The sequence below is a fragment of the Zootoca vivipara genome, chromosome 9, assembly GCF_965207765.1.
Source record: "Zootoca vivipara chromosome 9, rZooViv2.hap1.1, whole genome shotgun sequence".
NCBI classification, from domain to species: Eukaryota; Metazoa; Chordata; class Lepidosauria; order Squamata; family Lacertidae; genus Zootoca; species Zootoca vivipara.
Window position 1 is genome coordinate 49982999 of NC_142592.1, and position 26111 is coordinate 50009109.

Here is a 26111-nt window from a genome sequence, read left to right on the forward strand (position 1 = left end):
GGAGAAAAAAAAAGGGGGAGTGGGGAATTTACAATATATGTAATTTGGTTTAAATTAAACAAATTTAAAAGTTAAGATGAGACCTGGAATGATTTTAGTCCGAATGAATTAACAAGGTTTTACCAACAATCCGATACAGGTAAAAGTTCTGACGTTGTTCAATGAATAAGTAGAATTTTTATGGCCAGTCCCAGTTGCACTTAAAGGCTTTTAAATGTCTTTTTACGACCTTCCTGGAGGTGGCGTAGCTCCCCAAGTGGGATTGTTCTTGTCTGGCTCACCCTTCTGCAACCACTATGACTCGACAGATTGTTGGTATATTTAATTGTCCTTACCCATAGGAGGCTCGACATCCGAGGTTTAGGATTTCCTGGGTTTCTGCTTTAAATTTGCTTCTCAAGTCCACATTGTTTTACACCCTTCTGGGTCTGTAGATCACGTCAAGCATAGAGGAGGGGGGGAGTAGGTTTTAACACAGTTCAGTTTCCCCCATCCTATTCTTCTTTACCCCGTCCTTGAGAAGAAAGCTCCGAAATTAAGAGAATGAAATAGCAATTGTAGGGGGTGTGCGTTTCAGAATATCAATTTAGGTGATACAAAAGTTTCTAAAGTATCAAAGTATCAATTCCGCTTAGAAGCGCCTTTCAGTTGTTACTGCTGGTTTCGCTGAACTTTAGGTTGTTACTGCTGGTTTCAGCTGGTTTCGCTGAACTTTAGGCTGTCAGATATACATGAAGATATTATTTCTCTCCTCCGTTGATTTTACTGTGTCTGGTATCTTAACTCCAGCAAGACACAGCAAGAGCGACCTCCCAAATCGCCATTAAGCAGAACGCCGACCTTCACTCTGCACGAAAGTCCACCGCCCTTCGGCTTTTTAAATAAAAAGCTGCTGTTCCTGGCGAAGTAGGACTTGAGTGAGGAACAAAATAACACGAAAATAACTACCTTAGGTCGGCTTGGTTTTCTAGGGAATCCACCGCTTCTTCGCTTCGGTTTTCGAGCTTCCTCGCCTCAGGCGGGATCTATGGGCAGGCGTCCAAGGGAGATTCCACTCCACCGCGCTTCCTAGCCCGGTACTGGGTTTCTCCCCGACGCTGCTGCCGATCTATTGGGTCTGGACACCCTCCAAGACCTTTTGGGGGGGGCTTTGAAGCCCAATACCCCCCCTTTTCCGCCTTCGGTGAGTGCGCTTTTCGGGAACGACCCACAAGCGCGTCCGAAGCCGATCCGCGGGAAACCGGAAGTCTTCTCACCCCGCATTTAGCATTCCAGATGTTTCTTCCATCTCTAAGCTACCAAACTACTTTTTTTAAACAACAACAACAACAACCCTGAGTTCAAAAAGCATTATAAAGTTGGCAAAGAGAGTTGTTAAAAGGTAAGTATAGAGTTGTGGGGAGGAATAGGATCTTATCACTGGAGGCCTTCTGTTTATTTCCTGTATGGTCGCCGGCCTAGTCCAGGAATGTCTCTTCACCGTTGTATGAGGAAATTCCCGCCTAGAGATACCATTTCTCTCATATCCAGGGCTATATTTGGACAGGACTGGGGATCCCTCTGCTATGGTCTCTTTATGCCAGCTGAGGCATGAAGATTGCGTCCTCGCCCACAACAGCCTGATAGTGTCCTGGCTCCCCCATCACTAGAGCCACAGACAAGGGTAACCAGGAGAGACAGCAAGAGGACCAGGAGGAAAGGCTCTGTTGCCATGGTGATGAGTACCCTTCCTCCCCTGCTAGGAAACTTGGATGTGGAAAGGGATGCCATTATGGGTAGGACAACAGTCAAGTCCGTTCATAAGCTAGCCAGGTAGTGGGCCAGGGGGGAAATAGCAGAGGAGAAAACATACAGAGAAGGGAGCGAGACTTAGAGTGATTTAACCTCTTTTCCCCTAGTGACTGAAGTCTGAAGGGGCAATTAGACATGGAGGCAATTTGGCTAGCTTCTCTCGCCTCATGAATTAATGAGTCCTGGGATTCTGTTTCACTGACTAAGGGGTTAACCATAGCATTGCAATGGGTGCAGGTTGAGGGAATGGCCTTGGATGGCTATTAAACCCTGGCTCCTCAGTAAAACCCTTTCCCATACAGATTTATCTGCTGAGAAAACCCAACAGATTTGCAGCAGATCCCTGGCGGGTGCATTCTACATTCATACCATACATTGAACACGCTATGAAACTGGAGTTGGGTGCTGAGAGTTGTTAGGAGACCCCTTCTTCTTCTTTGGCGATCACTCGTAGCCGAGTAAGATTGTCTTCCATAAACACGGTTTTAACAATGAGTCCGTAAGTGACTGTGGAGGCCAATTCTGGATCCACACGTCCTTCCACAGTGGGGACATTGGTTTCCAGGTGGGAGTTGATCACGGTGTGGATTTGCCAAGCGTGCCTTCCTCCTAGCCCTGAGTTCGAGTGTCTTCAAAGCCCATGACACTTTTGGTAAAGGCTGTTCTCCAACTGGAGCTCTCGCAGGCCCGTGTTTCCCAGTTGTCGGGTTTTTTTTTTTAGATTTGCCTTGAGACAGTCTTTAAACTTCTTTTGTTGACCACCAGCATTACGCTTTCCATTTTTAACAGTTTCCAGAGTGGTTTAACAACCAATCCCATTTCACAGGGAACTCTGGAAATTGTAGCTCTGTAAGGGGAATGGGACCTCTTAGAACTCTCAGCACCTGTAACCCAACTACAGCTCCCAGAATTCTTTGCAGGGAGCCATGGTTGTTTTAAAGCAGCACCATTGCCCTTTAAATGTATCGTGTGAATGTGGTGTTGTAAATTCACTCAGGGCTGCTTCCCTCAGTGCTGGCCAAGATAACCTGTGAGTGTTTGACGATGATGGGCAAACTGTCCTTCAGGGAAGTTGTTCCGTCATTATTGATCTTTTCACTGAGAGCCCCTTAGAAGCTTCTGAAAAAGAGCAGCGTTCCTCAGGTCACAGTGTTCTAGAACAGAGTTTTGAGTAGAAGGTCAATCAGGATCACTGCCAGATCTCTGGAAAATTTGAAGTAGATAAGCAGCAGTTTCTGGCTCAGAATTGTCTGGCTCAGAAAAATATTTCCCCTACTAAAAGGAAAGCTTGGGGGCAGGGCCAGCTCAAGACATTTTGCTGCCTGAGGCAAACCAGAAAACGATTCCCCTGGGAATTGAAGTTGGTTGAGAGTGCTGAAAACTCTCGCCCAACTGAGACAGTATTCTGCACTTAGTGCCTGCTTGTGGACTTCAGGGTTCTAGCAAAAGAAAAGAAAGAAAAAGGTATATCCCACAAGCCTGATGTCTAGTTACCATGGTTCAGGAAGTTATTCTTAAGTTGATTTGATTTTTGAAATCTAAAGTGGTAGAAAAAGACTGTGGGTGGGGTTGAACTAAGGAGGCATGCCAGTGCAAAGATTACTGCTTGTGCAGCAGAACTCCCCCCCCCTCATCTCTTTCCCCTGCATGCCCCTCCTCCCCATTTGGCTTGTGGGGGGCTGGAGAATCCTTGGAGCAGAACAAGGGGGGAAATTGGGGAGGGGGGATTTCATATGGCAAGCCAAAATATTTGCCATGTCTGGACGGCCACCTTAGTGAGATGTTGAATTCCTCCCTTTCGCTGTTGCAGATTTTGTGGTAATAGGACCAGATTTCACTGTACTGAAAGAGTGGTGTGTTATTTCTTTCCTTGTCCTCTTTTAAAACCTGGTATTGACTAGAAAACAGTTCAGGTAATGAGAGCCTGACCTGCTGGTGGCCCAGGAGACCCAAAACCTGAGTCTTTTGCATTGTCCTACAATATTTCCTACCCCTTCTCCCTGCTTTTAGTAAAAGACTTGGGGAGTGGGGATGGGGGCGGCATTTTGCTTCCAGGGTAGGTGGGTGACTTGCCAAGTACGCTGCCAGTGAGTCTCCCCAGGCACTCCGCCATCTTAAATTGCCCAGAGGCACTCTATACATTTATGCAAATTTGTGTTGTGGGCCTGGGCTCCGAATCCTCTTAAGTACCTAAAAATGGACCTGAAGTCATTTGCAAAGCAGAAGAACTAGTCAAGGGGAATGCGGGGTAGTGTCAAGCTTTGTGTAAGATAGCCACATGCAGAGCGGGCAAAGGTTTTCATTTCCAGCACGTATGGCATCACCAGCTATTTTTGTCTTGAGTTGACTACCTTGCTTTGCAAATGCACCTTAATTTGGATCTGACACCACTAGCTGACCTCATTCAGGGACTCTTATGGAGAGAAAATGGGAATTGCATGTGACCTCTGCTAGGGTTTGAAGTTGAGACATCGGAGATAAAATATGAGCACAGTATCGTTACTACTTCTCAGTTGCCAGAAGGCATTTCTGCATTGCAACAAATCTGCCTGACAAGGCTATTCTGAGTGCACTTTAACATTAATTTAACTTGTGTCATTTGCTTCATACGTTCTCCAAAGCTGTACCTTTGTATGATCTATGGATGTTTGAAGGCATCATGTTGTACGGCAGGCATGGTCTGCAATGTGGTAGAAAGAAGTGAATGGGGCTGGGTGGAGAGAAGGGAGATTTCTCGCTCTCTTTTTTTGTGCTCTGGAAATATGGGATCCCAATGAAGTTGATTGATAGCAGGTTCAGGACTGAAAAAGCAGTTCTTCACTTAATACAGTATGTACAGGTAACTTACAACTTGCACACATTTAACTTGTGCACATTCAACTTTACGTGCTTGGCAATTAAAAATAATAATTAAAAGGGGCCGGAAAGGAGGCATGCCTTGGGGTGGGGGGCTTTGACAATCCCACCTGCTATTGCACCCAGTGTGTTTTGACTATACACAATTTTGGCTTTGCACGCCACCTCTGGAATGTGACCCTCTCCATGTGCTTGCCTGTACTTAAATGAATGAATTTAATTGTTCCTCAATTATTATTGTAGTTAAGTTGCAAACTTGCAGCACATTTCTGTAAGCACTGTTAAATCATATATTGTCTCTTTTCTGAGTGACTATGATTTGTTTTTCCCCCATTTGCCAGATTTTTAGCTACAGATGCTCTCTCTGCAGTGGCACTCTGGTTAAACTTCCGATGTCTGACATTCACACATTTTTAGCTTTTAGTTGCATAACAGAAAATATTTTTTGGTGTTGACACCTTTAATCCTGCTGACATTTTGAATCACTTTCAAACATTTTCCAAACCTATGATCTGTTATTTCATGAATTGCTTTCAGTAACCGTATCCCAGTATTTATAAAATTTATTCGGAAACCCCACTCATCATTGTAAAATATTAGCGTCAATCACAGCAGGATTTCATTTTAAAAGATTATTCCATTTCCGTGGTGTCATCTACCATCTATAAAGAATTTAAATTGGGTTTCCTTTCAATTTCAGTTTGAATTTTATCAGCCTCCATACTCCTGATTTTCACTATACCAAGCTTGGCAATTTTAAACATGCAAATAGGGAAAAGCAAAACAGAAAGAATTGGTCTATTGCTGGGGCCTCCAATATGGTGTCTGTGGGCATCACAATACCCTTAGTACACCCACAACTCCCCTTCCAGTTTTTTATTTTTTAAATTAGAAGGGGGTTTGGGGTGATTTTTAAAAGTTTTTTTTTCAGTTGAGGAGAGGTTTGCAAGGTTTTGGAATACTACATTGAGTTTTTGTTGTTTGTGGAGGGTGACTTTTTTTAGGGTGTCGGTGCTCTGCCTGTTGTTTTGGGAAGGAAGTTTGCAATCACATTTTTCATCTGTGAAATGTGCGTTTTATGGTTCCCATAAAAGTTCCCTACATTTTCAAATATGCTTTCAGGCCCATAAAAGGCTGGGGACCCCTAGTAAATGACTGTTAGTTCTGTATTGATAAAGTCTTTAATGTAGTTCCTAGGGAGGCAGGGTATATGATTCCCCCCCCCCCGGTCCAACCTCCGTTCAGGTGACACAATTCCCCAAATGCCACCTATTGGTTTCAGATTTCAGAATTCACTTTCAGATTTCATCTACTCTGCCTGCTAACAAAACAAACTCTTACAAACATGTTCATTACTTAGCAAAGGAAGTTGCCTCACTGTACCAGATCAGACCAGTTGTCCGCCTAACTCACTGCTGTCTGCTCTGGCAGCAGCTCTCCAGCTCCTCAGGTAGAGAGGAGTTCTCATCATAACCTGCTGTGTCAGCCTTTTTAAACTGGAGGTGCCAGAGACTGAAACTTCTGCATGCAAAGTATCTGCTCTTCCACTGAACCTTGGCCCATTCTTACACATGTTCCACAGCTGTGTGTCCAATCTTGTAAAGTGCTTTCCGCATTCTTTATGCATGGACCAGCCCAGTTTGAATTAAGCCGTAGCTTCAAGGTGGTAGAAATCAGTAGGAAACAACACCTAAAGCAGGCACTCCCAAACTCCAGATGTTTTGGGACTACAATTCCCATCATCCCTGACCATTGGTCCTGCTAGGTAGGGATGATGGGAGTTGTAGTCCCAAAACATCTGGAGGGCCACGTTTGGGGATGCCTGACCTAAAGGATCCAAGGTGTGGTAGGGAGGAGCAAAATAAAGAAAACCCAGAAGTCACAGTATTTAATATTTCCATGGTTTTTCTTGCATGCATCTACACTGATGTGTGTCTTACCACTTACAACAGTTGGGCATAAATGGGAGGCACTCTAGCCATTAATAAATTACAACTTGATGACCCACTTTGAATGTAGGGTCTACCTAAACTCCAGCGTATTTTGTTTGGGGTGATGTCAGATGATCACAAAGATTTCTCCGTGGTGTTTTGAGTGGGGATGGTTGATTCACACATGCAAGCAAATCACTTGATAGGTGAGGAACATACTTGTGTGTGTGAACTCACCATCTCTAAGCACTGAATCAAGACTTTTTAATAGCTGAAAGAATATTTTCCTGTTTAAGGGTGACAGTCCTCAGAATAAGAGTGTAGAATGAATGTTGTGTGGCATCTGTCAGATAAATAACAATGATATGCAGATTACATTAGTTACATGCCAGTGAACTATGCAAATTCGGAGGAAGTCTAGCTTATTGTGTATTTTCAGTGTGACTTTCTTTGTTGAACACATTTTCTATGTTGGGCATAGGCCAACCATCAGAGGTGATTTCAATTTTCATTTAGGGAATGGCAAGACATTTTGTGTGTGTTTGTGTATGCATTCATAAAGGTCAAAATGGTCCAATTTTCAGTAGGTTTATAGATAAATTGTAGCAAAGCATTATGTTTTAAGAACATTTGTCATAGTTATATTTTTATGCCTCACAAGTGAATTCCCAAAAAAGGTCATTCACCTTTGTATTTAAAAGCAGAGGGCATCCTTCCACAACTGCACTGTCCCAACAGACATTTTGGACTATAATTCCCATCAGTCTCATCGAGCATGAGTGTGCTAGCTGGGGCTGATGGGAACTGTAGTCCAAAATGTCTGTTGGGCTCTGTGTGGTGGAGGCTGGCATACATACACAGTACGTAGTGCTGTTGAACTTTCAATTACAGTGCCGATTTATTGCTCAGGAAGCTGGCCACGAATACAGCAGCGCTCTGGAGAAATAATCATATATAGAAGTGAGACTGCCCCTATCCCTGTTTTTCTTGAACAGTATGTACTTCTGTGGGCCGCTTTAATGTACAGACTCACCAGTGGAAGCACCTGCTAGCTTCATATCTGATATTTGTGTGAGAAATTTGTGTTGAACTGTCCCAGCAGTACCCAGGCATAGCAATTTACCTAGCACAGTTTTCTGTAACTGATATTCCTCTTTACCCATCTTTTCAAATTACTGACTGCTAGTATTGATGATTCTGCTCAGACAGCTTTGAGTGAAGTCAATCGAAACCGAGTTACATCTGTTGTGTGACTCCTGAATTCTCATGTAATTGGGATGGTGAGACCATCTGCATGACCTATGCCTTCTAACCCATGTTTTCACTAATGGGGCAAGTGACAGTTTTCTGGGGAAGGGAAGGATTTACGTCCAGGAAATACTCCAAAGAAGAAAGAGTTAAACCCCTCTCTTCACTTGGCTTCAGATATATATATATATATATATCAACTTTTTTCTGGACTGTACTGTAATATGTTTTAAATTTAATATTGTACCATATTTTTCCGTGTATAAGACGAGCTTTTTTGACCCAAACATGAGGTTCAAAATTTAGGCTCGTCTTATACACGGGTACTGCTGGGGGGGGGGCGCAAATAGTTTTTTGGCGCGAGCCCAGATTGTAAGCGGTGATTGGCCACTTGATTGTTGGGGGCGGGCGGGCGGGGGGAGATGCTGAAAATTGCTCGCCACCAGAACAAAGTGTGAGCCCGAGATTGTAAGCGGTGATTGTAAGCAACGCGAGCGGTTGTGTGCTGCGATTTTTGGCATCCCCCCCCCCCAAAATAATCCTCCTCAAAAGCTCCACCCCCTGCTATTTTCTAAATAGGGGGCGTCTTATAGACGAAAAATATGGTATTTTTAAATGGCTGCAACCCATCCTGGGGCCTTATAGTGAAGGGTGGAAGGTGGGTAAGGAATCAAATAATAATAATAATAATAATAATAATAATAATAATAATAATGAAATGATACAGTCATGTTTCTTTCATGTCTCATCTAGCTTGGCCCTTACGCTTCATCAAACAGTATTCTTGTTCATTCTTCCTGTTCGTGTACAGAGACAGCTTTACAGGAATCCTTAATTTAACAATTGTTGTCCTTCTTCCGCACAGATTTACATTTTGTAGTTTTCAATGCAGGTAGACTGTCTTATGAGAAGCATTGGCTTACGCTACTAGGTAGTAGAAATTTTTTACTTTCACCCTGTTCTCAGTTGAAAACAAATATAACATGCCACAGGGTCTTCTCAGTTGTGTCACCCACTTTCTGGAACACTCTTCTTAAGAAACTTTTGTAAACCTATTTGAGATTTTTTTTTTGCAATCAAGCAGGGTATAATTTTTAATGAAATAAATAAATGATCTTAAATGACTCTCACCATTAAAAAGCTTGGACTTTGGCTAAACATTGTGTTGTTTTTGCATTCAAAATACTGGTCTTTTTAAAAAGGTTTTTAAAAACTGGATTTTTGTTGTTTTGAAAATCTTGTATGTTTTCTTGAATGGCATGGGTGTAAGAGTGACCTATAAGTATTGTTGCGGCTAACCGTTTTAACACATTTGTTTTCTTCTTGTGTTGCATTGCAGGTATGGCCTCACATGTGCAAGTTTTCTCCCCTCACACCCTTCAATCAAGTGCCTTCTGTAGCGTGAAGAAACTGAAAGTGGAACCAAGTTCTAACTGGGACATGACTGGGTACGGCACACATAGCAAAGTCTACAGTCAGAGCAAGAACGTGCAGCCCTCTCAAGCCGCCGCCGCCGCCATCAACGCCTCTCTCCAGATCCCCAACCCCAGCATCCCTTACGAGCAGACCATCATCTTCCCAGCCAGCACGGGGCACATTGTGGTGACATCCGCCAGCAGCACCTCCGGTGTGGTTGCAGTTCCTGGGCAAGCGTTAGGTGGACCACACAACCTGATGCGTCGAAGCACTGTGAGCCTTTTGGACACCTACCAAAAATGTGGACTTAAGCGCAAGAGTGAGGAAATTGAGAACACAAGCAGCGTGCAGATTATCGAAGAGCACCCACCAATGATTCAGAACAATGCCAGTGGGGCTACGGTAGCCACCACAACCACATCCACGGCCACATCCAAAAACAGTGGCTCCAACAGTGAAGGGGATTACCAGCTGGTGCAACATGAAGTGCTTTGTTCCATGACCAACACGTACGAAGTGTTGGAATTCCTTGGCCGCGGAACCTTTGGGCAAGTGGTCAAATGCTGGAAACGTGGCACCAATGAAATTGTGGCCATCAAGATCCTTAAAAACCATCCATCTTATGCCCGGCAAGGTCAAATTGAAGTGAGCATCCTGGCCCGGTTAAGCACGGAAAGCGCAGATGATTACAACTTTGTCCGAGCCTATGAATGTTTCCAGCACAAGAACCACACCTGCCTGGTCTTTGAAATGTTGGAACAGAACCTTTATGATTTCTTAAAGCAAAACAAGTTCAGCCCATTGCCCCTTAAATACATCCGACCAATTCTGCAGCAGGTAGCCACGGCCCTAATGAAATTGAAAAGTCTGGGCTTGATTCATGCAGACCTCAAGCCAGAGAACATCATGCTGGTGGATCCATCTCGGCAGCCATACAGGGTCAAGGTCATCGACTTTGGTTCTGCGAGTCATGTGTCAAAGGCTGTGTGCTCGACTTACCTTCAGTCCAGATACTACAGGTAAGTGACCTGAGTCAAATAAAAACATCAGAATAAGTGGAGCCTAAGGCGCAATGGGTCACTGCGTCTGGATGTTAACCAGAAGGTTGGTTAACAGCAAGGGATGGCTGTGTGCAGGATTCCTGCATTGCAGGGGTTGGACTAGATGGTCCTAGGGATCCCTTCCAACTCTGCAATTGTATGGCTGTGATTCTATTCCATAAAGGCAGTTGCTGTGATACTATAGAAAGCACTGAACTCAGCCCGATGACCCAAGATCAGGAGGAAACCTATTGTCCCTTTGAATCACCTGATACCACTGACTTGGTAGATGCAATACCACTTTCTTGCCACCTGCCATGGTGGCACTATAGTGTGTCAGAGCTGGCCATTAGCTCTATTGTCTAGCATGATCTCCTATGATAATGCAGATAATAAGAAGGTTGGTTCCCACTGCAAGTCCCCTTCTTGTTGCCTTACGCCAAGATGTTTCTTGTCACCTGAAGTTTTGCAGGCTCCTACTGCGATAATGTTTTACATGTCAAGGGCTTTCTGTTATTTTTGCTGCAGTAGACTTAACATGGTTATGCTGTTGGAGGTAATCAGCGACATAATTCTTTATTGATGTGATTCCTTATCCTGATGGATTTGATCAAAATACGCTGTGCGAGTTACCAATGTGGCCCGTATGTTAAATGCCACAGATGTTTTGCCTATAAAAATGCAGGTAACATTTGGCACTTACGAAAGACTCTTTTACAGGATGCACAGAGGACCGCAAGCACATTTTGTCAGCAGCGCTGCTTCTCCTTGTCTCTTAAAATGCAGATTTCAGACACTAGAGGGGGGAACCTAATCAGGGCTGGAGAAGAGTTAATTTCCAGAATGTGGAAGTTTGACAGTGTAGCATTGCAGCAGCTGATTTTTATCTGTATGTCCTTTTGTTCTGAGAAGGAAAAAATAACTCTGCTTTCTTTTCTTAGAAAAGGTTTAGTAAATAAAACATTCAGCAGTCCTATCCTTTAGGGCGGACATGTTTTTGCTGTAAATACACGAAAGCTTTAAGGCTTTTAATTTGCTTGCTGGATGGGATGGGATAAGGGGAGAGAGGGAATCCACGATAATTGGAGCATTTTGCTACTGCATTACCTGTGATGCTGCAGAGCCAACCCCAGGTATCCATATAGACCTGGGATGGGCATCCATAGGCAACAGAAATGAAAAGGGTGGAAGTGTTTGGTTTTCTGAGAGGAAGGGAGTGTTTTGCAATGTGCCTGGGAAATGCATAATGGTTACTGTGTCTTGGATTTTGAAATGATGTGTGAAGGCAGCCAGTTTTCAGATCATCAGACTCAGTTTAACTAATCGGTCTCCCTTTATGGGGAAGAAGAAAAAGAGCTGGGGTGAGTTGCCACAGTAGGGGGTTTCTGACAAAGTCATGAGGAACATTAATATTACTGCCTCTGAGAGTGGCAGTGGAGGGGAGTGTAAGGGGGTTCTGGTGAAACAAGGCTCCATTCTCTGCCAGAGATAGATAGATACCTTTAGGTGAGAGGCAATTTGCAACTCTGAAAAAAAAATGAAAACAAAATAATTTGTTTTACACTGGTTTTTGTTGCCAAGCCATTAGGAAGATGGATGGGGTAGTATTAGGAAAACATAAACTGCAAATGACTGTGATTTTAAAAAAATTGAAACACCCCAACAACCAATCCTGTTAGATGAGAGAATGGTCACACACACGCGCACACACACACACACACACACACACACACACAATGTAGCTTGAGATAGTAAAATCCCTGCTTGACAGAGTCTTGGAGAAAATGGTAATCTTGCTTCTGAAGTGGCAAAAGGCATGAACTTGCAAGGATGGATCTGTCTCTGCAGCTTCAATATCAATACCGCATGTAGTTTGCTTGGCAGTGAGGAAGGAGCATTGAATATTAACTATCACAGACAGACTCTTTGCATCACTTGAAGTTTGTTCCCACCAATAGAGAGGCTGGCTGGCATTCAATGAGCCTTAGCATTCACCCTAAGTATTTTAATTAACAGGCGCTCCACTGTGGCATGAATGCTTGATGCCTCATTGCTAGCCCATTCTGGCCGTCAAGATGGTGTAATTAGAGCAGGGAGGACAAGGCAGGGCAATCATCTGGTGGTGTAGGAACAAGCTTTCCCTGCCACCTCCTCTGTTGCTGTTTGGCCACTGCCAAGGGAAAGGGTCACAACTCAAATGTCCCTGTACTACGTGGTATGTTATGAACGTGAACTTTTTGCCCTCTCAAGTTACTGTACTCAAATGTAGCTTGCCTGTAAGGAACTGCACCAGGACTTGCTTAAAATTAGCCATCCACATGTTTGTGCTGCGTTTGTGACAGGCTAAGGCTGTGTACGCATTGCCAGCTTAATGTGCGTCGAGGTGGTTCTTTTTCTCAGTTTGGATCGAAGCTTTTATGGGGGGAGGATGCATCAAAATGCAGTATTTCTCAAGAAACAAGAGGATAGATACAGGATATGGATTGTGATCAGCATCTTATTTATACTTCCCAAACCAGCAGTGCAAGTGTACCGAATGCAGAATGAAAGGGAGTGTGTACACAACCTAAGGATCTCTCTTGGGTTCCCTACCCCTGAGTTAAATGATCTTTGGTAGCAGGGATTGGGGAAATGTCAGCGGTAAGCTAGGCGGTTGTGGATTGAAAGCTTGGAACCAAGAGTCTGTGCTCAGGAGCCACAGTGGGTATGCTTGATCTAGAAACCTTTACAGTCCTCCCAGGACAGGGGGAACCAATGACTAGACAGGGTGGGGCAGGTTATTTTGGACTGTAGCAGACACAGATTTAGGGGAGCGTGACCAATTCAGTTGCACTTGGGCACGGAGCCTTGGGAGCGCTGCAACTGTTACGTACAATGGAAGACAAGAGGCAGGGGTGCCGAAATTTGGTGTATCACAAGGCCCCACTGGGATCTGACAACCCAAGGTCCGCCACTGACTGTAGGAACACTTCACAACACAGGGAACACCCTCAGCTTCCAGTTCTAGTGACTCACCCTGTAGGGTAGCAGGATATACACCTGTGGTTTCCTAGGCCGCGGTACCTTCTGACAGAAATACTTCTCCCTAAAACCTTAGATGGGTGGATGGTATTTTCTGCAATCCTCAAATACATGGGCTAGTGGAGCCATTTACACAATAGTGACTGAGACTGAAGCATAATGCTGCAGAAGGATCATACCTCAGAGACTGAGTGCAACATTTGCTTGCAGAAGACATTGGGTTCCATCTCTGGCATCTCTGGTTTAAAAAGGACCAGTAGGAGGTGTGATAGGAAAGACCTCCATCCTGAGGCTCTGTTGCCAGTCTAACATCCCAGGGCTAGATAGATGGACAGATAGTCTGACCTGGTATAAGGCAACTCTGTGTGCTCCTCGTGTGACCTTGTGCTGCTTAGTTTGCTCAAGCGGTTTATTTTAGAAAAAGCCTGTCTGCTTCCCTGATTTTGTTATTGAACTTACGAATATGAAGTCAAGGTCATGCAGAGTTCTTCCATGGAAAGCATTTCCATAATCCCTTTTATAAAACCAGCATCTTATTGCAACCAGATGGGTATACTGACTTTGCAGATGTGTTCTTGGTTGCAGAATGTAAGCATGCCTCAAATAGCCTGGGTTCTTTTGTGTGTCTCAGTCCAAACAGTTTGACCACAGCATTTTTTTTTTTTAGCCAAAAGCCCTTGGGGACAGGCAGAGAAGCCACTTCCTAATGAGCGTATTGTATTAATTCAGTGAAACAAAGATTGCTTCACCTGTATGGATGGACGAACCTGTCACTCTCTCCGTTCATTGCTTTCCCAGTCTTAAATTCAGTTTGCCCTGCTTCTCCATCAGCTTTGTTTGTTTTTGTTGTCGAGTCCTCATGAAAATTAATGTTTCAGAGCCCATTTGTCCCAATACAATGGACACATTTTTGCAAGCAATGCTTCTCAATAGCATAGATTTTTATGCACACCTTCTCCTAATAGACACATTTCCGTACACTTCTTTCATTTGCTTGGAGAAATGCATCACAACATTTGGAGAATTTTGAAGGATAACTGCATTTCACTTTACATATTGTTTAAGGTAATGCAAATTAGGTAGGCTTGTATCAAAAGATGAACTGAAATGAATTTTCTCCCCACCATGTGTCATGGTAGGGAAACGATTTTCAACATTCTGCCAGGCAGAGATGGGGAGAAATGGATTTCTGGCTCCCAAAGCAAACAGAGCTCCAGACATATCCTAGGGCCTCGTCGTTGCCACTTTTTAGCCCAGCTGCTATCTGTAACTCTACATTTTTCTCTTTCCCTTTGTTCTTTGGTGCTCAATTTATTTGCATTTTTTTAAGGACTGTTTGTTTCTTACAGTTCATAATTTCCAGCTGCTTATCTTCCACACCTAAAGTCACGGTCATTCTACTTAGTGGCTTGCCATCAGTTCATGTGGTATACATTAGAATTTCCGATGTGGCCAAACTGTGATTATTTATTTATTTGCACGATCTCTGTTCCATGCCAATAGCAATGTCCTTTAGACGGTTAACATATATATATATATATATATATATATACACACACACACACACAGTACAGTATATTAAAACCCATAGAATTAAAGAATTATGAGTTCAGGTGAGAAAATAAGCAACAGGAGATAATGAACTTCTGGACAAAAGAGTCTTTCTCTCTCTCTCTCTCTCTCTCTCTCTCTCTCTCTTTCTTTCTTTCTTTCTTTCTTTCTTTCTTTTGCCTCAACAAATGAAAAAGGAAGAAAGCAAGCAGGATGCATGCACTTTTTCCTACTAGGCATCAATGTCTTCCTGAAAGCATCATCAGCTCTTTATGTTTGTTTCTTGGTGATTTTCCAGTGAAGCAGGTGCGGTACCTTTCAAGCTTCAGAGCAAATGCATATGCATGAATGTTCCTGCTGAAACTGGGACTCCGGCTCTTTCCTTTCCCACTTCAATCCATCCATCTCTCTTGCCATGTGATCCTCAAAGCCCACACCTTAAATTATTTCAGCCTCAGTGTGTAAAATGGGAGCGGGGCTGGCCTTAGACATCCCCCCCCCTCACTTAAAGCACTAGAAAGTTCAGTTGTTGCTGTTTTAAAAAAGGGGGTCTGGAGCCAAAAAATAGAAAGAAACAAAAATGTATGTGTTCTGCAATCAGCTTCCTGCAGTGACTATTTCAAGATGCTACAGGGGAAAGCCATCTCTGATTGTGGGAAGGTGGTGATTCGTCCTTTCTCCTTTTCGCTGTAGTGCAGGCATCCCCAAACTGCGGCCCTCCAGATGTTTTGGCCTACAACTCCCATGATTCCTAGCTAAGATGACCAGTGGTCAGGGATGATGGGAATTGTAGTCCAAAACATCTGGAGGGCCGAAGTTTGGGGATGCCTGCTGTAGTGCATAGCCTACATAGCTAGTATACTGCCAATCTGTACTTTCCATTCTCTTTTCAGACCAGTGTTTAATTCTTAGGTGGGACTAGGGCTCGAAGGTGGAGTGTTCCAGGTCACCCAATAAGTAAAGTAAAAACACATTATTGTTGTTGTTTTTTTAAAGGGGAGATGGAGTAGGAGACTAGGGGTTTGGAGCCTCTGGGCCACCCCCTAACAAGACCCTTGGATGTATGTAAAAAGGCATTTTCTCTATATGTGGAGGTCAAGGCGCTACAGAGTGTTCTGCTGTGGTAGAAAATCTGTAGTGTATTTGTGGGCTTGGAACTCCTTGGCACGGCACCTTGCCAAATGAGTGGGGCTGGGTTGTAAATGGAGGAGTCTAAACAATTGCAGGTAAATGGCCTGAACAAGAGCTTCATTAATACTTAAAAAATAGAAGGGTTCAGCTTTCGGGAACTGTTCAGCCCATGATTCAGCACCTGTAAGTTTCTGCCACATTTCCTGCTCTCACCCGCACCTGCGATGTTCCAAATTAACCACAGACGGACTGGCAGAGGCTTAATGGCAGCCAGCTGGGAAGGAGAAGCTGACAGGTACCGGGTGCCACCCAGAAAACCCTGGGGTTTCAGACTCAAACCCCACCATTCACTGCAGTGGGGCGCAGCTCAGAGTCCCCTAGAAATGAATGGAGGGTGCTCAGCTTAAGCGCTGCCATGATAGGAGATTGCCCAGGGGGCAGTGTGGTGTCGTGGTTAGGGCGTTGGACTTGAAGCGTGGATGCCCAGCTTTAAAACCCTACATAGCCACAAAAATTGGAGACCTTAGACTCGTCTGTATAGTGGGCAGGGTGATATGCACTGGGATGGTGGGAGCAGACTGTGTATGTGTGTGTCTGTGTCTGTGCGCGCGCGCACACGTGCTCTCCCCCCCCCCGAATGGATATACATTCACATGTTCAGGCAAATAAATGTCTATTGTCTGCTGCATGTATTCAAATATATGTTCACACCAATGGTACCTGGAAACTTGTTTTCAAAGAGACTGTATTTTTAGTACTGTAGTCCAAATTCTGGACTCTACATGAATTGTATTACAGAAGATAAGCAACCTTTCACTGGAAAAAGGTTTAATTCTTAATTTATTTAGGGAGCTTACTGCAAGAATGCTTGAGGACTTTTTGAAAAGTGTGTCAGCTCATAATTAGTTTTTAGCAAGGCAGTACACTTGAGTACCCATCCCATCCCATTGCTTTGGTTCTAGGTGCTTTTTAAAAATGCAGATTACATTGCCTCCTGTGTCAGCTCTGCAGTGATGTTTGATGAATGCAGACTCTATCCACTTGTCTTTACAAGCTCGCCTTTACATGCTCCCCACTTGTCTAGGAGGAGAAATTAGCAGTTTTGTCAAACGCCAAGGGGCTGTAGGGTTGTTAGAGCAGAGCTCAGTTTCTAGATGTGTCTTTTGGCTGTATTGCAGGATTTGCAGTTCCTTTCACCAACCACCTGTGATGTTGGTGCAGCAAATGAGAAACTAGTTAATGTGTAGGGATTTGGACCCACTGTTTCTGTTTACTCTTTAAGATGCAAATCCATTGTAAGAGTCAACCTCAGGGCATGGCAGTGTTAGCGGCTATGAGAACAGGCCTCAGTTTTCAACTGGAAAAAAAGAACATAGCCCAAACAAACAAACAAAAACCTAATACAGTCGTAACTTGGAAGTCGAATGGAATCCGTTCCTGAAGTCTGACTTCCAAAACATTCAGAAACCAAACTGTGGCTTTTGATTGGCTGCAGGAAGCTCCTGCAGCCAATCGGAAGCCCTGCCATACGTTCGGCTTCCAAAAATAGTTCGCAAACCGGAACAGTCACTTCCGGGTTTGCGACGTTCAGTAGCCAAAACGTTTGAGAACTAAGCTGTTTGAAAACCAAGGTACGACTGTAAATGTCCAAAGGCTGAATCAAACATTTTAACCATCTTTTTCTTTACACACATTTTCTTTCAAGTTTCCGATTTTAACGTACCAGAGCAGTGTGGCTTAGAACACATTTCCCTTTAGCTCTTGTGACAATTCTAGTCTAGCAAGAAACCACTTAGAAACCTGTTTTCTTTGGTGGTGAGGCGTGTGGTTTGAACAGTTTGTAGAGAAGCAAGCGAAACATAAATTATTGAAGGAAACCCAGTAGTCTTTCTTTGCTTTCTTCCCTTGCTTTCTTACATTTTTAGCTTGCTCACTTGACCTGCCCTTTCACAAAGCCAGATAACATACAGGTATGCTGAAGATCTTTCCAATCGCTCCCTGCCTCCCTTCTCCTGAAGCTATCAATAAGAGCCTTGACAATGACATGACAAGCCAAGAGTGTGAAGGGAAAAGAAACACATGATTGTGTGTGACCTGCTGTATGAAATGAAACTTTACAAGAGCTTCAGGAGAAGCAGGTTGTGCCTCTTAGAGCGCCTGCCTCTGTGAACCAATTAGTTTCTAAGGTGCCCCTGCACTTTTTATCTTTTCTTTCCCCGTCAGGAAGGAGATCGGCGGCTAAATCTTCCGCAGGTAAAACACTCAAAAAGAACGTCTCCACCACACAGTTTAAGGATAACTAATCTCTGAAACTATATAGTATGTACTGAATTGCATGTTGCTATTGTAGGCCTATACTGAGGTGATGACATTAATTAAGGCAGCAGTTGTATACCCACTTAGCTAAGTGGGATTTGTGTCTGAGCAGACATATATAGAAATGTGCTGTGAGCCATAAACATTTCAGTGCAACTAGGAACTAGTGGTGGGGGAAGAAAATCCACTCAGTTCACGTTTAAAGGCAAACCTACCTAATCCTCACTTTCTGGGGGGGGGGGGAATGAACGAAACCACAGCAGTTCTTTGAAACCTTTGAAAATTCACTACTCTGAATTTTGCTATGCAGTTTTCCAGTCAAGTCATATCTACAAAAAGGCAAATGCTAGAGTAAAATGTGCAGAAAATGCATATATTATTGAAAACAACATACAGTGGTACCTCGACTTCCGAAGGCGATCCGTTCCGCGGCGCTCTTCAGAAGTCAAAACCTTCGGAAGTCAAAGTGCCATTTTGCGCATGCGCAGACCTCACGCGGCGAAAATACTTCTGGGTTAGCGGACTTTGGAAGTCGAAACCTTCGGAAGTTGAGACATTCGTAAGTCGAGGTACCACTGTATAAAGGTGCATTCTGTTAGTGTTCAAAATTCCCATTGTTCTAGGCGCATTTTGTGACAGGGAATTTCATTAGCGCGAGCAGTTTCTGAGCTCTGGGTGCCTAAAATTTCAGGTTAAAACTGCAGAGTGGAAGGAAAGGAGAACCTTTTCCTGCCTCCCCACTTCTAGCTACTCTCTGAAGATTGGAGAAGAGGGTGTATGTAGGGGAAGGACTAGACTAAGTGAAAAATGAACATAATATTTTGACTGCAACTCATTCATTTTCAGCTTTGTATTCTTGTTATAAAAATGTGCGCTTAGACATTCCGTTGTTGCACCCATAACCTAGGCTTAAAGTGCCATTTAGTTTCTAGATTTCATATCTCAGTTTCTAACACTCTGTTAGGGAGCAGTGCTTTGCAGAAATGTGTATATTAGGCAAAAATGCATACAAACATACATATGTTAGGAGAAATTCGCACGAAATGCTGATGAATTTTCATGAGGAGTTGTTGTTGTTTTTAAAAAAGCAAATTGGTGCAAAATGTACAGTGGTACCTCGGGTTACAGACGCTTCAGGTTACAGACTCCGCTAACCCAGAAATAGTACCTCGGGTTAAGAACTTTGCTTCAGGATGAGAACAGAAATCGTGTGGCAGCGGCACGGCAGCAGCAGGAGGCCCCATTAGGTAAAGTGGTGCTTCAGGTTAAGAACAGTTTCAGGTTAAGAACGGACCGCCAGAACGAATTAAGTTCTTAACCCGAGGTACACTGTACTTAAGATTGGAAAAGTGAGAAACCAAGAAAAGCCAAAAATTGAAAGATTTGCCCATCCCTACCGGGAACCGAAAGATGACAGGAAATTGCAGATCAACTGTGAATTTGGGGGTGAAGCTAATTAGGGTGTCCAGCTGGGTGGGAAGGACCTGGCATGGTTGGAGATGCAGATGTGAGAATAGTGTAAATAGTAGATAATAAAAGTATACATAGTGGGTACCGTAAATATGTTCAGATATACAGGAGTCAGTAGTCATCAATACCCCAGACTTTTAAGTCTCACTGCTTTCCTATGCATTTGTATCTTGTTTTTTTGAGGAAAAATGGATCTTTAAGTAAACACACAGACAAACACAACACAACCCTCTCTCCCACCATTCCTCTTGATTTCCCTGTTCCGTTAGCTCATTGCTGCTGGGGGATTAAGAAGATTGAGCTAAGAGGAAAATGTCATGTTCCACTGTGTTTCCCTGTGAAATTAACAGAGACAAATAAAAATGGAAAGGTAAACTGACACAGTCCCACATTATACAAAACTCAGAAGTGAGTGATGAAACACAGCATTATTTCAACAAAGGAGCATGTTGATGACACTGAGCCTCTATATTTATTTACCTTTAATCCTAAGAGATGCTTTCTCCTAGTCACTAAAATGTACAGTTTATTATTTCCAGCAGAACACTGGTTATCTTTTCTGTCAGACTAAATGTATACTATTCAGAATGATGTTACCACCTAGTAAAGAATCCCTGAGTATTTATTTAACCATCTCGGTTAGGAATAAATAATGTCCAATTGTGGTAGGCAGGGGAGAAATTCACTGCTAGTCCTAGATTTTACTCTTATACAAATGAGGCCAGAAATTTTCATTAGTAATATTAATGTGGCATTGTTTACAGTTATCATCATTGGCTATTTATGTAGTGTATCCATACTCATAGCACTTTGCACAGAACAGAATTTAAGCAATTTTTTAAAAAGTCATGACATCTGGCTCCCAGCTGGATCTATTGCAGAGGTAGGCAACCTAAGGCCCGTGGGCTGGATGCGTCCCAATTGCCTTCTCAATCCGGCCCACGGACGGTCCGGGAATCAGCGTGTTTTTACATGAGTAGAATGTGTGCTTTTATTTAAAATGCATCTCTGGGTTATTTGTGGGGCCTGCCTGGTGTTTTTAAATGAGTAGAATGTGTGCTTTTATTTAAAATGCATTTTTGGGTTATTTGAGGGGCATAGGAATTAATTCATTATTTTTTTCAAAATATAGTCCGGCCCACCACATGGTCTGAGGGACAGTGGACCGGCCCACGGCTGAAAAAGGTTGCTGACCTCTGATTTATTGTGTTAACCTGTGAATTGATTTCAGTTTTGTGGTCATAGGAAAGCACTATGGAAATAAAAAGAGGGAGAAACATTTTAAAAGGGTATAGATGGTTTCTCAGCAATCAGGTGCCATAGGACTGAGTCCCAAAAGTTTATTTTATCACTAGATTGCTCACTTCTTGATGGCTTCAGATTAAAAGTGCTGAGCCATGCGTTTTCAGTTTCTTTGCCCTTTTTCTAATCTTAATTTTCTTTGCCTGACCTTTCCCCCACCTTCTTCTCTTTCTCTCCTCATAACTTCCCCTGATTCATTACCAGAATTAGCAATTTTACTGAAAACGCTGGTCTTTCTTTTTGTATTAGATTGTTATATATTAATTAGGTGTTATTTGGTTAGTGGATTAGATTCCATTGTAGTTTGGATTTGTGTTGCGATGTACTTCATGAATTGCTGATTTTGTTTCATTTTAATTTGTTGACATTTTTGTAACTATGCTCAAATATGGTGTTTTATTTTGATGCAAAGGGAACAGGGTGGTGCTGTGGTCTAAACCACTGAGCCTTTTGGGCTTGCCAATTGGAAGTTCGGTACTTCAAATCCACGCAACGGGGTCCGCTCCTGTGGCTCTGTCCCAGCTTCTGCCAATCTAGCAATTAAAAAGCACACCAGTGCAAGCAGATAAATAGGTACCACTGCGACGGGTAGGTAAACGGTGTTTCCGTGCGCTCTGGCTTCCATCATGGTGTCCCGTTCCGCCAGAAGCGGTTTAGTCATTCCAGCCACATGACCCAGAAAGCTGTTTGTGGACAAAACCCGGCACCCTTGGCCTGAAACAAGGTGAGCACTGCACCCCATAGTCACCTTTGACTGGACTTAACCATCCAGGGGCCCTTTAACTTTACCTGTATTTTGATATTTATTTGATGCATATTGGGAACCGTTTGGGCACGATCCACGTTGGAAAAGTGGAAGATGAATAAACTAATGACACCCTAACCTTCCTCCCATTTTCCCAGATGTCCTCATGGACTGTCATATTCAAATAAGGACTGTGTACATAAAAGTGAATGTGCACAGGTCAATTTTGCACAGTTGATTTCCCAGATAACATCCAGTAATTAACTCCATGATCCCAGCCTACATACCTTGGATTTTGCGAGCATTGCAGCCCTGCAAAGACATCAGGAATGGGGCAGGAGCAGCAGCAGGTGGGCAGGGAGAAACAAGCCTGTACTCACTCCCTTCCATGTGTATGAATCTGATTGAGGAGCAGTGTCATCCTGGTCCATCCCACTGTGTTTGAGGTGACATGGTGGTACGAAAGCTCAGTCTGTAGTATTTGATCCATTCATATATACAAATCATCACTTGACGCTGCAAACATCAAATCGATGAACATTCATGTGTTAACACATGGCCTCTCCTGGTGCTTATTTCGGGTATGGAACTGTTGCTGTTGTTGCGTTTTCCTCTAATGCACTGATAGAGAAGACTGCACACATTGGCTTTATGATGATTGTGCTGTGCCCAAAAATAGATACTTGCATCACCATTCACACATTACCTTTAACATGCGATTCTCAGCCTAGGAGGATGCATATCGCTGCTCAGCCTAGGAGGATGCATATCAGCAGGGTTTGTTATCTCAGGAGAAAGGGAAGGGTCATAAATCTTCCTAGTATGCCTGCATTTAGTTGTCTGATTTCACTTTTCTAACAGACATTTTGAGATATATATTGCAAAGTTTCACTGGCTGGGTTATTATTTATTGAATTGAATTGAATTGAATTGAATTGAATTGAATTTATGTACTACCCTATACCCAGAGATCTCAGGGCGGTTCACAGAACAATAAATATTAGCTTGTTATAAATTTTTGTTGTTGTAAATATTTGCTTGGGCTTCTTTGCTGTACACATAATTGGTGGCAACGATTATGGAACTGGCATAAGCTGTGCTGCAAGACTTTGCCCACCAAAAATCACTTGGCTTCCCCTCACTTCCTGCTTCAGGGTGCACTCTGCATGCTTCTTATTCTTTAGCAGCCTTGTGTCAAACCAGAATTTCAGGTAGCTCCCCTCCACATCACTTTTCAAAACCTTCTGTCTATAGATCAATACAATATGTCCAAAAGAGAAGTCACCAAAGAGTAATAGTACTCTTACTTTTATATCATTTGTTATGCGGCTGCCTTCGCAATAGCAGAAGGAAAGTCCCTGACCACTTATATGTTGTCTATATATTTGTTTAGTTTGCAGAATGACAAAACAGATAGGGCTTCTGTTCACAAGCCTCTTTTTCTTCCTGTATTGTCCGTGTCACACTGTGTTTTTGTGTGTGCGCACATTTGTGTGCGTGTTTGCATTGAATGAGAGTCAAATGTTTGAATAGGGTGGGTGTATTCAGTTCCGCATCTCTGATCTACATACCCTGTTTCCCCGAAAATAAGACATACCCATAAAATAAGGCGTAGCAGGATTTCTAAGCATTTGTGCAATATAAGCCATACACCAAAAATAAGACATAGTGATAGGCGCAGTTCTGGAGGGTGCCAAGGAAGAGGTGAGGCTGGACGCGTAATAAAAATAAGACATCCCCTGAAAATAAGCCATAGTGTGTTTTCTTGGGGGAAAATAAATATAAGACACGGTCTGATTTTCAGGGAAACGCGGGTATCTTGGCTAGGATTGAGAGACAAACATTTATGGGAAATACAAATCACTGTGGATCTGGGGCAAGGTTTGGATTCCATGGAAGTGCCTAGAATTGCAGTGACCTTGGTACTCAAATTATGTCACCCCCTGACTCTGGCTGAATTTAGCCAAATCATGCACTCTCCCGTTGCTTTCAACCGTAGGTAAAGGGTAACTCAAGCACTGGAGAAAGTTGTGGGGTATCTGTGTAGCAGAGCTCTGGTTTCCATATGACAATGGATGATTATTTCTTTCTTTATATAATTATATCCCATGCCCTTAGTACAAAATACAGTCCCAGGGAAGCAAAATTGAAATAAATAAATCGGGAACATCTGGCATTGACTTAACGATTTTAATGTTGCATTTAGAAAAGAAGCTAACGACACATTTTCAAGCAAATCAGCTGCATGTCAATCATTTTTTCTTTTTTTAGGAGTCTGGAAAATGCAGGATCATGCACTCTTTCCAAACATCCAGTATAACAGATTTACTTTTAAGAAATCATTTTGACTTTTTAAAAAAATTGCTCTGACTCTGATAAATGGATTTCTAAATGACTTGAATATTCCCAAATTTAGTAAATCAGATTTGGGGAAATTGAAGTACCAATAATGCTCGATGAGTTAAGAATAAGAACTAGGAATTCAAAAGATGGGAAACAGATGGACTCCTTGGATAATTTTATAAGGTATTCTTAATGAAATAGAACAGCTGCTATTTTGTACTGTTCATGTTTTAAAAAATTATCCCAATGACTTAGATACATGTAATCGCTAAAAGACTAAACAGTATCACTGGGGAATATGTGGATATAGATTAAATGAGATTTATAAAGGAGAGAAAAATGTATGAAAACACAAAGAGATTAATGGATATAAACCATTAAATCAGTGAAAGTAAGCAACCACGTGCATCATTATTTCTGGATCATAGAAATCATAGAATTGTAGAGTTTGAAAGGACCACTAGTTCAACTCCCTGAAATTTAGGAATCTTTTTTGCCCAATGTGGGGATCAAACCCACAACCCTGGGAATAAGAGTCTTGTGCTCTTATTGACTAACATATCCCAAAACCATTTGACAGGGTTGAATGGGTACATCTATTTAAAACAGAATATTTTAATATGAAGGGCAAATTTAAAAGCTGGATCAAGCTTCTATATTCATTGCCTACAGTGCACATATTGGCAAGCAGACAGTTAGAAGATAGGTTCTCTTTGCAGGACTAGACAGGGATGGGTGGCCCTCTTAGCACTTATTTTTTTGCCCATACTACAGAATCTTTAGTTAGACCTATAAGAGGAAAGGCTAATATTCAAAGAACACAGTATGGATATTGCATACGAAAATGCTATTGTATAATAATGATATAGTATTGATCTCTCATCCATGAAGTTCCTATATATGTATAAATATATATAAATAAAATGACTGAATATGGGCATATTTCGGGATATAAATAAATCTGAATGGCTAGGGAACAACTTCACAAGCGATATATTCTGTGAACCGCCTTGATAGTCTGTGAACCTCCCTGAGACCCCCAGGTATAGGGTGGTATATACATTCAAATAATAATAATAATATAATGAAATAACTTGTATACGTAACAAGATTCCACAAACAAAACAAAAGCACTGTGAGATACTTAGGGGTCTGGATAATGAATAATTTAACTGAAATAGTAGCAATTAATAATGAGAAAATATACATATAAGGAAATTGGATTTGGAAACATAGACATGGATGTTTATATATCACAGATAGGGGGAATGTTAGTTATCAAAATGAGCTTCTATTAATAAAGTATGTCCAGATTTATCACCTTTAACTTCCCTGTTTTCTAATGACCTGTTTTCTGGCTTAACCATAGAATGGAAAAATGCAGGATTAGACAATATGAAAAATCAATTATATTGGCAAAATATGCTGTATTAACCTTTGAAGAAGCTACAGGGTTTATGGGGGAACAAGGCCTCTTTTGTTTCAGTGCTTCCTTTGTCAAATTAGGGACACAATTGCTTCTTTGATAAGGAAGAATAAAATATTAAGAAAATAAAATGAATGCAAAATGGTATTTACGTTTAATAAAGATAAAGGAATTATAAACAAATTAGACCAAGAAATTGGGAGAGGCATTGGGCAAGAAACTAATAATGATTATTGGATTTGGCTAGGGAACCACATTGCATCCTGGCTGATTTCAGCTGACCTAAAGGGAAATTATTATAATTTTTAATGTATCTTACACCATATAAGCTGCATCTGAAATATAAAATAGGACAAGATAAGTGTTGATGGGGGGGGGAGCAGAGTAGCTTTTATGCATATAATTTGGGACTGTCTCTTACTTTCAGAAATTTGAAGGTAGCAATTTATTTATTAACAGCTGCAAAAATAACCGAAGCTGTAAATTGGGGGGGAAAGTACTGTACTTTCATCTCCCATTCAGTG

The 26111-nt window shown here is 42.4% G+C and overlaps 1 protein-coding gene across 4 annotated transcripts in view; it reads left to right on the top strand.

Moving 5' to 3' along the window:
- Positions 1-26111, top strand: part of HIPK2 (homeodomain interacting protein kinase 2) — a 165156-nt gene that overhangs the window by 53859 nt on the left and 85186 nt on the right. For all 4 annotated transcript variants that reach the window (XM_035127475.3, XM_088652219.1, XM_088652220.1 and 1 more), the window contains exon 2: positions 9166-10261. In XM_035127475.3, the coding sequence (XP_034983366.1) occupies positions 9166-10261 (1096 nt within the window). The remainder of the gene's footprint in view (positions 1-9165; positions 10262-26111) is intronic.